Source organism: Polyodon spathula, chromosome 8 (genome assembly GCF_017654505.1).
Source record: "Polyodon spathula isolate WHYD16114869_AA chromosome 8, ASM1765450v1, whole genome shotgun sequence".
In the NCBI taxonomy this organism is placed as follows: domain Eukaryota; kingdom Metazoa; phylum Chordata; class Actinopteri; order Acipenseriformes; family Polyodontidae; genus Polyodon; species Polyodon spathula.
The window spans coordinates 47,499,357-47,511,826 of record NC_054541.1 but is presented as its reverse complement, the minus strand read 5'-3'; the positions used below and the strand labels follow the sequence as shown (position 1 = coordinate 47,511,826).

General features: G+C 41.8%; 1 protein-coding gene across 2 annotated transcripts in view; it reads right to left on the bottom strand.

Annotated features, from left to right (window-relative positions):
- LOC121320065 (receptor-type tyrosine-protein phosphatase beta-like) overlaps positions 1–12,470 on the bottom strand; it is a 49,011-nt gene that overhangs the window by 25,462 nt on the left and 11,079 nt on the right. For both annotated transcript variants that reach the window (XM_041258221.1, XM_041258222.1), the window contains 10 exons: positions 8,575–8,850; positions 7,428–7,685; positions 5,519–5,782; positions 4,985–5,257; positions 4,134–4,394; positions 3,241–3,507; positions 2,454–2,717; positions 1,548–1,811; positions 816–1,079; positions 173–436 (listed from right to left, as the gene is read on the bottom strand). In XM_041258221.1, coding sequence (XP_041114155.1) covers positions 173–436; positions 816–1,079; positions 1,548–1,811; positions 2,454–2,717; positions 3,241–3,507; positions 4,134–4,394; positions 4,985–5,257; positions 5,519–5,782; positions 7,428–7,685; positions 8,575–8,850 — 2,655 coding nt within the window. The remainder of the gene's footprint in view (positions 1–172; positions 437–815; positions 1,080–1,547; positions 1,812–2,453; positions 2,718–3,240; positions 3,508–4,133; positions 4,395–4,984; positions 5,258–5,518; positions 5,783–7,427; positions 7,686–8,574; positions 8,851–12,470) is intronic.

Here is a 12,470-nt window from a genome sequence, read left to right as displayed (position 1 = left end):
AGCAGACTAATGTACATTTGTACGGAAATATTTATTCTAGGGAACGTTGCTAGCCAGTTAGATAACTGGAACTTCCCAAGCAGTTTTATACTGTACTGAAACACCCTTAAAGGCCTTGTAAACGGACCCAGCAGCCCTTGAATGAGAGAGGAGCGCAGGAGGGCGTGCTCACCAGTCCTTCCGGGGGCCGTGTTGTTGTTGTGCAGATGGCCGCTGTTGGATTGGACCATGATGTTGTATAGCTCGCCTGCCTGCAGCTGGTGGAAGCTGTGCTCAAGCACCAGCTTGGGGACAGTGTGTGAGGAGATCAGCCGGCTCTGCTGGAAGAGGGTCACGGTGTAGCTGTCTACATCCCCTGCCCCGGGCGTCCAGTTGATCTTTAGACTGTTCATCTCCCCATTGTTGGAGACCAGGATGTTCTTCACCACGCTGGGGACTGCAGAAAACAGAGAGGCATCGAACTGAGTAAGAAAAATGTACTGCACTTACGGAATAAGATTCAAGCCACAAGCTCAGGCATGCAGAGGTCATGAAATAAGATGAAACTTAATGTTACCTGTTAGCAGACATTTTGTCGTCATTCTCTAAAAGTAAGAACTCATATTTGATTCATAACATAAATTCATTTAAAATCTATTTGTAATACATCAGAATGCACATTCATGCTGCAAATTGAATTAAACCCCTCCCTGGGCAGTAGCGCTTGTCCACAATTTACTGCGGACAAGCAACTGATCCACTGCCGTATGCAACGCCCTTTCAATGCACTCAAACCGACCAATGCAGAATATGAGCTTCCCTGAGGAATTCCTCACCTGTGCGACCTTCAACAAACTCTGAGCGCTGCTGATCCCCGCTGAAGGACAGCACCACGATCTTGTAGAGCCGCCCCGGCACGAGCGAGGTGAACTGGTACTCCCTGGCGGTGTTGCTCAACGTTATCGAAGGGAACACCGTCATGTCGTTGAAGAGGAGCTGGATCTCGTATCGATCCACGTCTCCGGGAGCAGGGGACCAGGTGACCCGCAGATCCTCAGTGTGCCTGTCTGCCAGAGTCAGCATCCTCACTGCGGCTGGGACTGGTGGAACAGAACATTTCAACAGGACGTGATACTGTACTAACGGATGGGGCAGCTTGGTGGAACTGCGTAGGACATTCAGTGGCATAAGTGGTGTGCTTTAAATCACTGTCTACAGATAAAGACACATGCACATGTACAGTTATAGCTGTTATCTCTCACAATCTCGGCACATAAAGGGTCTGACTTTAATGACTTAAATTGCTGCAGTATTTAGATCCACTGCCATGTTCTTCAATTGAATGTGTTTTGCCCACTGGTTATGTAGTTGTAAACAGACCCAACTTACTGTTCACCTTTCCGTTTACCTTGGTTTGAATACTGGCCGCAATAACATTTTTAATATGTATGCACTCAGGTGGGCAGTGTTTCTACCACTTACAAGTACAAGAAGCTCTTCTTTGAATTAAGACATCATATTTGACTGCCAGGTCAGCGATCACGCAATGATAATGTAAACCTGCTTACACGTTCGTGCGTTGGTTGTTTCGCTCGCCTCGTACTTCCCGCTTCTCTTGCTGACAGTGATGATGTACAGTCTCCCAGGGACCAGGGAATGGAACACACACTCGTTCTGAGACTTGGGGATGGTGGTGGTCTGAATGAAGTCATTGCTGCTCTTAATGATCACTTGGTAATTGTCGAAGTCTCCTGTAGCGTTGTGCCAGGACACTATGAGGTAGTCGCTTCTCGCAGAGTTGCTGGCTCTCAAATACTGTACCTTGGAAGGCCCTGAGAACACAGGAGAAAGACACCTGTTGCTAATCCACTAATCCAGCAGCATGTAATGTAAAGACAGTGAAGATCATACTGTAGCTTAATAACATTCCATTCAAATTCCATTTAATGCCTCTGTATCTGTGTGAGGGGTTATCTTTGATATGTCGGATCAGAACTTGCTTCAGTTGTTTTACTCTGAAGGTACGTGCACGGTGCATGCATTCGCTGAGCAATACCCTTCTGTTCAAAGGTATGGAATTCAGCTGTGTTTGCTTTACAAGCTTTTCACTGCATTTAAGCTTGCGATATATCCATCATCAAAGTATATTTTGTCAGGACCCACATACTGTATACAGGCACAAATTAACTTTGTTTTGTTTTGTAATATATGTTGCGTTTGTAGAGCTTGTTTTATTTTTCATTAGATGCATAATTAGGCTGTTTAGTTTCCACTTTTCCTAACTTGAAATTGTTTATGTTAAATAGCCCAGTTTACTTCTAAACGTAGTGTAAACTACATGCTGCTGTACTGTTTCAATGACAAGTTTGCACCCTGCCTGTAGCTCAGAATGCAAAACAGAAAAAAGGGAAATGCCTTTGTAGTGAACTCTACCTGGAGACAGCCGCCTTGATAAAAGAGAAGCAGTCACTTACGAGTGCGCTCCTGCACGAAGGTGTGGTTCTCATAGATCCCGCTGCGTGTGGTGATGGAGATGTTGTAGAGGTGCCCTGGGATCAGGGAGCTGAAGTCACACTTGCTGTTGGTTTTAGACACCGTGACGGCGTGCACTGCTCTCTCACGGTGGCTCAGGGTCACCAGGTAACTGTCCACATCCCCAGAGGCTGGCTGCCACGAGACACTGAGGAAATCAGTCCTCCCATTGTTACTCACTGTGACTTCACCCACTGCAGAGGGAACTGTCCAGAGAGAGAGAGGGAGAGAGAGGAATGGCACACTGAGAGACTGCTCTCTAGTGGGGGAAAACAAAACAGCAATAAAAAGAAAAAATAATTTAACATTGAAGAATCCTGAACATGATTACATAAAGTACACCTATTAAGGCACTAAAATTCTACAACTGAGAATGTTTATTTCAACTATATGGGGTAGAAGAAGTTGCCCTGTTATATATATGAGCAATAAAGTACAGCATAGACAGATGCAGTAGTAAACTTTACATGGAACAGTTTTAAATGCAGTGACCAAAGGCGTTATGACAAAGATTCTCAACTACAAATATGAAGACAGATTTTCTCAGCCCCAGTTTAAGATAGTGACACACCTTCCCACTACCCTTCCCATAACTGTATGCTTAGCTTTGCTAGAGAGGGCAACACCTGCTACTGTAATCTGAACGGGTGCACACCCATGGGTGAGTTAGCCAGCCCCTATGGAGTGGGATGTATTATTATTAAGAAGACTCATTCAGTGCCTCCTTACCTGTCCTCCCCTCTGCCACAGTCTGCCGAGAGGGGATGACTCCGCTGACAGTAGTGACGACCACGCTGTAGAGGCTGCCTGGTTTGAGGGAGTGGAAGTGGTAGCTGGCGGTGTCTGCCGACACACTCTCGTTCTTGATGACGATGCTCTCGTGGATGAGAAGGACCCGGTAGGACTCGACGTCGCCCCGCGCCCGCGCCCATGTGACGTGCAGGCTGTCCGTCATGCCCTGGTTGCTGATGGTCAGGTTGGTGACTTGAGATGGAACTGGAGGAGGCCAGACAACGCAAGCATGCAGGCAGATGAAGGTGTGCGGTCAACTCAAACTCAAACTAGGCAATGTTAAAAGTGCGAGCCAGCAAGCTTTATATTGTGAGATCTGGAGTTCTTTAATATAGATGCCCACTTCTCTCTTTAAAATCCCAAACTCATCAGTTCTGGGACAAAAAATATTACATAATGTTGTTTATGCGTATGGTAATATTCCATTCTGAAATGATTATGATTAATAAGTACACACATGCAAGTGTGCTCAATGTGAATATATAAACATACGTATTCATAATATTAATTGACAATGAATACCGCTATGAAAGCCTTTTCAGTTTTATAATGGTAGTTGATTTCACTGGATTGTTTTATATCTTTGTACAGTATTCACATATGACAATAAGGACTTGTATTGCTCTAATCTGTGGTGAAGCAGAATAGCATTGCCTATTAATTCTACATGAGTTCTATTAATTCTAGGTGCTGTCCTACAAATGTAAGAGTTTTAGGGTGTCACTATTAAAACCAGGCACTGTTTCATTAAAATAGAAAAGAATGCTTGTAAGTATATGACTGTGTGGATGAGCAGATCAACACAGTCATGCAGAAATGGCACAAGGTACCTGTTCTCCCCTCCACTGATGTCCAGTTGCTCAGTTCCCCGCTGTTGGTTGTAACAAGGACTGTGTATTTCCTTCCTGGTACCAGATCACTGAAGGTGTATTCCTTCACGTGTTTCTGTAGATTTGTTTCTATCACTGTGCTGTCCCTGTGCTTCAGGGTGACCAGGTACCCGTCCCACTCTGCTCTGGGGGTGGCCCACGTCACGCTCAGAGACGTCTCGTCAGCATGCTTGACAATGAGCTGCAGGACAGGGTGGGGAGCTGGGATCGGAGAGACGAAAGAGGGGAAAGAATCACAGAACTGAGCTTTAAGGGGTTGTTCAGAGTTTACCCAGGCAATGTCTTTAGACTCCTCATTCCAGTATGTCTGGCTGTGACCTTTCAACTGTTGGTTCCATCTGCTCTACATAGTATAGTACAGAACTGGTATTTGAGGCTGTCTGTTAATTTTACTCACTTACTTGTTGTGTGAAAATGTGTGAAACGCTCTGAACTCACTCCAAAACCAATGCAGAACCTTACAGTATCTCCACCTATCACACACACCTGTGTGAGCCATTCAAACCTTCTGTCTGGAACTTCATCAAACTGTAAATTAATACTTTGTACGTAAAGGGCGAGCAATCTTAAACAGATTGTTTTCTTTAATTTTCTTTAATTTTCTATATCTATGCAATCCCATGAGAAACTACTGTACAGTCCTTACTCTACATACAGTATAAAAAGAGACAGCTTTGTTGATACCATATAATCTTACAAACCAAATATATGGAATGCCTTCCATATTTGCAACAAATGGGGGGACGTGGTTATTTAAAAATAAAGTACATGCAGTATATTCTGTCTCGCACCTGTTCTGCCTTCACACTTAGCAATGCTCTTCAGGTCTCCGCTCTCCACAATAACCGCTGCCTGGTAGAGCCGCCCCGGGATGAGGCCCAAGTTTCTCATCTCGTACTGTCTTGTGTTCTTGTCCACTGAGCTGTTCACTATGGCAACGGAGTTGTTGAGCAACAGAATACGGTAGCGCTCCCATTCACCAGCAGGGGGAGCCCACGTCACTCTCATAGCGTTCTGCCACCCCTGAAGAGCCCGCAGCTCCAATTGGGAAACTTTCTGAGGGACTGGAGCAGAGGGAAAGCCCTTAACAATAAAAGGGCAACTGAACTGAACAAACAAGTTCTAGTTTTAAAGCCTTTACCCTCTTTTGGCATTTCTAGATGTGGTAACAGTCAATATTAAAGGATTATGCTTTGTGATAATACTGGTAAGTGCATACAGGTAATGTGCCTGAATTTCATATGCAAGTCTTTGGTATCTTTAATATAAAACTGATTAGTTTGATGATTAGTGTAATAAAACTGCCAGTATCAAGCCTGACCTACCAGTTCTGCTTGTGGCCACTGCCTCACTCTGTAATTCACCGCTTCTGGTGCTAACAGTGACTTGATAAAGGCGCCCAGATACTAAGCCACTGAACACAGCTTGGGAGGTGCCTGGAGGCAGACTCCTCCCTTGAGGGGCTGCACTGTTGTCTGACAGCGTCACGGTGTAGGACTCCACATCTCCTGCTGCTCTGCTCCAGGTAGCAGTTAAGGTATCCAGGCTGCCATTGTTTGAGACTTTCAGATCTGACACTTTAGCTGGTGCTGACGAGAGAAAAGACAGCTTCAGATTAGATGCCTGCCTGCCTGTCATTCGGAATTGGATAAGCAATACATTTCATAATAGATTTTATTGTTAGATGTGTTACTGGCCTGGTCCTCACTGTGGGCTTTGTTTTACATGCAGGAAAGGCACACTCTGTCTAAATTGATTCAAGGGAAACTCTTTTGCAAGCTCTGCAGTTGCCCTGGCTGTGCAGCTCCCTGTGCAAGCAATGCTGCTAGTAATTGGAGAGCAGCTTGCTGCTGATTTCCTGGATAACTGCAGTGAGATTCACCTTGCTTTGTTAGTGGCTCGTCTGACTGCAGTTGTCCTTGGAAGACTCTGTTTTCAGTGTGTTCAGGTGAAGCACGCAGCTTCCCGATGGTTTTCCATAAAGCTGTGCAGCGGTGGACAGGCTGGTACAGGGTAAGTTGTGGTGCCAAGCAGCCGTACTTCTCTCAAAATCAGTAAAATAATTGACTCTTTCCTGATCAGATTGAAAACAAACGACCAGACAGGGCAAGGAGCTGTTGTTCACTTCAGATCCTTTAAAAACAGTACTATTATTATTATAATTTATACAGCAATCAAATTCATTTCAGCCAATCGTAACACAGATAGCCATTCATGTTTTACGCAGCAACAGCACAAATGTATATATACCCTCAATCATGTAGTGACACTGATAAACATGTAATTATTGCCATGCAGTTACACTGCAGCGCCTGCTAACCTTGAGAACAATTACACTCAGCATCACTTGCAGGCCATGTGTTTATATTGCTACGGTAACCAGGCACTGCATATATATATATATATATATATATATATATATATATATATATATATATATATATATATATATATATATATAGTGTGTGTGTGTGTGTGTGTGTGTGTGTGTGTGTGTGTATATATACACACAGACACCTGGTTTCCCATTTTAATATGATTAAGATAGCACTAGTTGAAACAAATACAAACACAGCAGATAAAAAAAAAAATATCTAAAAGCATAGGAAAAACACTAAGAAAACCTAAACTTTAACCTTGAATAACACAACATAGAGTTAACAACCCCAGCATCAGAACCATGGAAAACAATAAGGTTAAAAAAAAGCCAGCATGCTGCCAATTAAGAGACAATCCATGCAAAGTGAACAGGGGGCGGGCGGCCCTGGATTGAGCAGCCAGAAATCCCAGCACAGCGGCTGAGGAAGGGTGGAGGAGAAACCCACAGTATCTTGGAAACAATTACAAACACCAAACAATATGGAAGCCAAACAAAGTGCTTGAAAATAATTACATTGTGAGACAAATTCCCCCTGAATTCACCTGATCTATCCCTGATGGAATCTGGAAGAGGAAAAAGTTATTTATAAAAAATCAAATCGCGTGGCCAGCTTTGAAAACGGCATTATTCCCATGTAGTTCAGAGCACTACCAATGTGTACCATTGCTCAAATTAAACAGGAAAGTGGTATACACTGAAGAAGGGGCACGCATTAAAAATATGTTTTGCAAATGACCTACCGCAACATGACTCAGAAACCCATAATGCTGCAATAATGTCTTTCTTTTACCACTGATAGTTCAGTATGCCCAATTCTGCCACACAACCCATTTACAGTGAGGTTGAAGGGTTACCTGTCCTGGCCAGTTTGAAGGATTCATTGTGCAGTCCCGAGGCCTCTGTGATTACAGTGAGATTATAGAGGTGTCCCGGGGTCAGTCTTGGGAAGGTATAGGTGGTGACACTTCTCTCCAGAGTCAGGTTCAGAACCACACTCTTGTCATCCTTCAGCAGCACTCTGTATCTGTCCACCTTCCCTAAACCATGCTGCCAAGAAGCAGACAGGCCGCCTGGGACTCTGGAGAGCTGGAGATTCTGCACAGCACAGGGAACTGAGAACAAACACACAGTTTTAATCACGGTGTAACGATGCCCATATTGTATTAGTTAAACCATTAAGAGGGAAGGACCGGCATGCATGTTCTTAACATAGACAGCTTGAGTTGACCTGCCCAGTACAGCAGAACGTCATGGGCAGATATAGAGATAGAGACTACCATTAATATGCAGACTACCATTAAGATTCAGACTACTATTAAGACAGGTAGTCTGAATGTTTGTTATTTTATTTAAACCTGTGCAATATGTATATGGACTAATCTACTAATCTGTAAGGTATGATCCCTAACATCTCAGGATAATAGTAATAAAAGTATTGTGGATTGCCTGCAAACCTGCATGTGGATCTCATAATTCTCCATGAACCTGGATATTTCTGCCTAAACAGTTCTTCACATTAGGGGCTTAACATGCTGGCAATCAGAATGATAGTGGAAGTGTTTGTATGCACAGTATGCATGTCACACTTACAGTGTTAGTTATATCTAAAACAAACATTCAGTCTGGCTGAAAAAAAAAACTGTACACATTGTGAAGGCTAGATGCACAGATAGATATGTATCACAGGCATCATTACAGGTACAGTACAAGTCTTGCACAAATACTAATCATATTCTCTCCCTATGCAATGTACTTCTCAAATCTTTGACACAGATCACAAATGTTGGGAAAGCATTGCCCTTTCAAAATCGTAATACTTATTTCTTGGCTATAATCACCCCAAATGATAAGGCCCATTGCTCCATATTATTTACCATTGTTAAGTGACAGCCAGCTCCCGATGGCTACAAGACGCTTCATCACAGTGTTAAATCAGGTGCAGTATTTAGGGCCATCAGTTAACGAACAGGTCGATGAATAAAGCAGTCCCATGTGCATTACCTGTAGCTCCGGCAGTGCGGAGAGCAGCAGAGGTCTTGTGTCCAGCCACAGCAGTTATGCTCGCAGTGTAGCGGCTGCCAGGCACCAGGCTGGTGAACGTGGTCTCTGAGGAGCCGCTCCCAGGGACCTGTACACTCTGCTCCTGGCCTGTGTCTGTGCCCAGCAGACTGACATTATACCAGCCCACATGGCCGGGAGACGCTGTCCACTGCACCTGCAGGCTAGTACTGCTGAGCGTCACCTGATTGATGTTAAAGTTTTCTGGCTCCTTGGGATCTAAGCAGCAAAATCAGAGAGCAAGTCCGTTACCCATTATCTAGCTAACTGTGAACTAACTCAGCAAAAGAAAGCCTCATAATGCTTAACTTAATGTTTAAATTACATAAATGAGGCTCCTTGATCCAGGCTTTACCGTACTTGTTCATGTTTTTTTTTAATTTTTATCTTGGCTAACCATATCCCCAGTGGCATGGTGATGAGATGTCAAGCATTTCCCAGTGTGTTTATACAGGATAACTATCTCTTGGACAGAAACTTAGAAATGATTCCATTACTGTTCTCCATGTTTTTGGGGTTTTTTTGCGAGCATCCGTTAAATCATCTTGGAGTCTCCTGTACTGTAGCTACAGTCGATACCCAGCAAAAAAACGTTTTCCTTGCATGATGCTAGACGAACGCTCTTGCTATATTTGAGTAGGAAATTGGTTGCTGATTGTACTAGCAGATTTGCACTGTAATTTGGCAGTTTTGCTACGCTTTTCCCATGTTCTGATATACATTACCACAGTTTAGCACAGTTTGCCAAGACTCTTATATACTTTACCATACCTACAGTACCTGTGCTTTCCTATGCATCACCAAGACTTCACTTTACTATGCTTCTACCATGGTCAGCTTTTGTAAGGCTAAGTCCTATTGGGGGGACTGGCCAAATTACAGCAGCTACATGTATTCAATGAGATAAATGAAATACCAATTTAAACAAAACAATTTCCTGCTACATATCAATTAATAGCTGCACCCTTCGCACTTGAGCAAAAACTCACGCTTCGCACTTGAGCAAAAACTGCACTTTCTTTCTTTCTTTCTTTCTTTCTTTCTTTCTTTTGACAAAAACGCTGATACTTTCTTTCTTTCTTTCTTCTTTCCCTTCCTTCTTCTTTCTTTTCAAGGGACAAAAAAGACAGGAAGAAAGAAGGAGTTTCTCTGAACAGAAATGATAAGAAGATGTAGATGGGATATGATTGTGATGGCAACACTAATGTTTTATCTGACTGAAAGGAATGGAGCTGGAAAAAAGCTTGTGTGTGCAATGGAATAAGTTATGTTGCCAAAAAAGGTGGGAATACCGTGAACAGAAAGCAAGACTTTAGGTCTTTCAGGAAGGGGAAAGGAAACCGAGAAACAACAAAAAAAATAAGATCGAGGCTTTTTTTTTCGACTTGAGCAAAGACATACTCGCAAAGAAAGCAGCAAGAAATGCACTTTCAAAACCATTCAGACTTGAGCAAAATCGTTTCTTTCTTTCTTTCTTTCTTTCTTTCTTTTTTCTTTCTTCTCTTTCTTTTCTTTCTTTTTTACCTTTCTTCTTTCTTTCTTTCTTTCTTACCTGCCCTTTAGATGTAGGATGTGATATGATTGTGATGGCAACATAATTTTATCTGTGGCTAATGAGCGAAAAAGCTTGTGTGTGCACTGAATAAGTAGGAGTTGCGCAGGAAACCGTACAGAAAAGCAAGACTTTAGTCTTTGGAGTGCGTCCGAGCCAACCTCTACTTCTGGAATTTAAAGATCCTTGAGGCTTTTTTTTTATAGCTTCCTCCAAAGGTGCCCTACTGTGACAGCCTTCTGAAAGTCCTCAGCATTCAATAGACCATCAATCTCCATGCAACAATACTAAAAAAACAAGGCAGGGGCTGTTTTTCAGCAAATGCACAATGCTATTTAGAAAGCTGCTGAAAGTGCACCTCATACAAATAAGAACATAAGAACATAAGAACATAAGAAAGTTTACAAACGAGAGGAGGCCATTCGGCCCATCTTGCTCGTTTGGTTGTTAGTAGCTTATTGATCCCAAAATCTCATCAAGCAGCTTCTTGAAGGATCCCAGGGTGTCAGCTTCAACAACATTACTGGGGAGTTGATTCCAGACCCTCACAATTCTCTGTGTAAAAAAGTGTCTCCTATTTTCTGTTCTGAATGCCCCTTTTTCTAAACTCCATTTGTGACCCCTGGTCCTTGTTTCTTTTTTCAGGCTGAAAAAGTCCCTTGGGTCGACACTGTCAATACCTCAAATAGCATTCACAGGCATCAAATGACATGCAGAATAATTGGCCCCCTTTTTATTTATTAGTAGCTAGTTTTTATTAACCATCAAGCACTACTCTGAATGTGAAATTACATCTAAATACTCTATCTAAATAAAGTCTGATGATCTCATTTTAAAAATGTACTGTAATTGTGATTGAAATGCCTTATTTAGGTTGTGTGGATTAGTCCCGCAATGTTTCACATAAACTAATATTCGAATACAAAGTTTTAAAAAATCACACTGCTGCTCTGCTTTTTGTAAAAAAAAAAAAAAAAAAAAAAAAAAAGAAAAAGTAAGTTCTTCCAATTCTGCATCCTATTTAACAAGGAGGTACAGAATGCTGTTAAGTGTGAATTAGTACACCGCACATTAATCAGCCTGGTTACAGCAATGAATAACATCACCTTTTGACCAAAGGTAAAGTATAGCATGCTAATTAAAAGTTGAGATTACAGAATGGAACTGTTCTGAGATTTTGAACTTGAAGGTTTTTTTCTTTCTTAAGGTTGCGTGCTTAGAAGGTAAAGTTCATAAGTGCAGACTTTATCTAATCTATCTGCCCCACAAAACAAAACAGTTAGTCCTTTTTGCATCCGTTAGAACAAAGGAACAATGAGACTGGGAAATGGCTGGGCTGAGGCAGGACTGGCTGGAAACAAACACTTAAGATTGCCACTTACATTGTTATAGACTTCTCCCCTGGACCCAGTCCAGGAATGCATTACCTTTTCTAAAAAGAGCGACTTTATCAATAGCGCTATGTGTATGTGTGTGTGTAAGTATATATATATAAAATAGGCTGCAATCACACATGGTGCTGTTAAATGGTTTGAAGGATGCAATTAAGAAATGACTGGCTGAAATTGGAAATAAAGCCAAATATGATCATTGATTAATTAGTGACTGATTAATAAAGCAATTGATTTCACAGTGTACATGCGATCAAGCGTGCCAGCGGTGTTCATGTATAGCCGTCCAAAGGGCTCCTTTAACCTGTAACCTCTTGCATAGGCAAGTTCGACTGGGAACAAAAAATAAAGGAAGGGGATCCTTTTTTTGTACAAGGACACTGCTGCTGTGCTCTCTTCTTTATTATGTTACTGCAGTTTGTAATTACTTTTGCATGAAACAAACATGAATATATTTGACTTCATTTAGGGCAGAATCAATTGCAGGTCATCATTATTAGTTACTATTGCTAGCAATGTGTGCTACAAACCTCGGCACACATACAATGTAAAAATGCACTTAGCTTTTGAACATGAGTAAACATGTAAAACTAAGTGATCAGTGATGGTAAACAAAATGTTTACAGGTCCATACATCTCACAGTAATTGCTCGTTAGCTAGAAATACATAGTAAAAGTGTAAGACTTCTGGAATGCTAAAACATATTTAAAAATGATAAACAATGTAATTATTATTATTATTATTATTATTATTATTATTATTTATTATTATTATTATTATTATTATTATTATTATTATTATTATTATCTTTTTAAGTTACCAAGAGGGTGAAAGCATTGCAAAGTTAGTAACACAAAATTGCACTGGGGTTCATGTGAAAAGCAATTTGCAATAC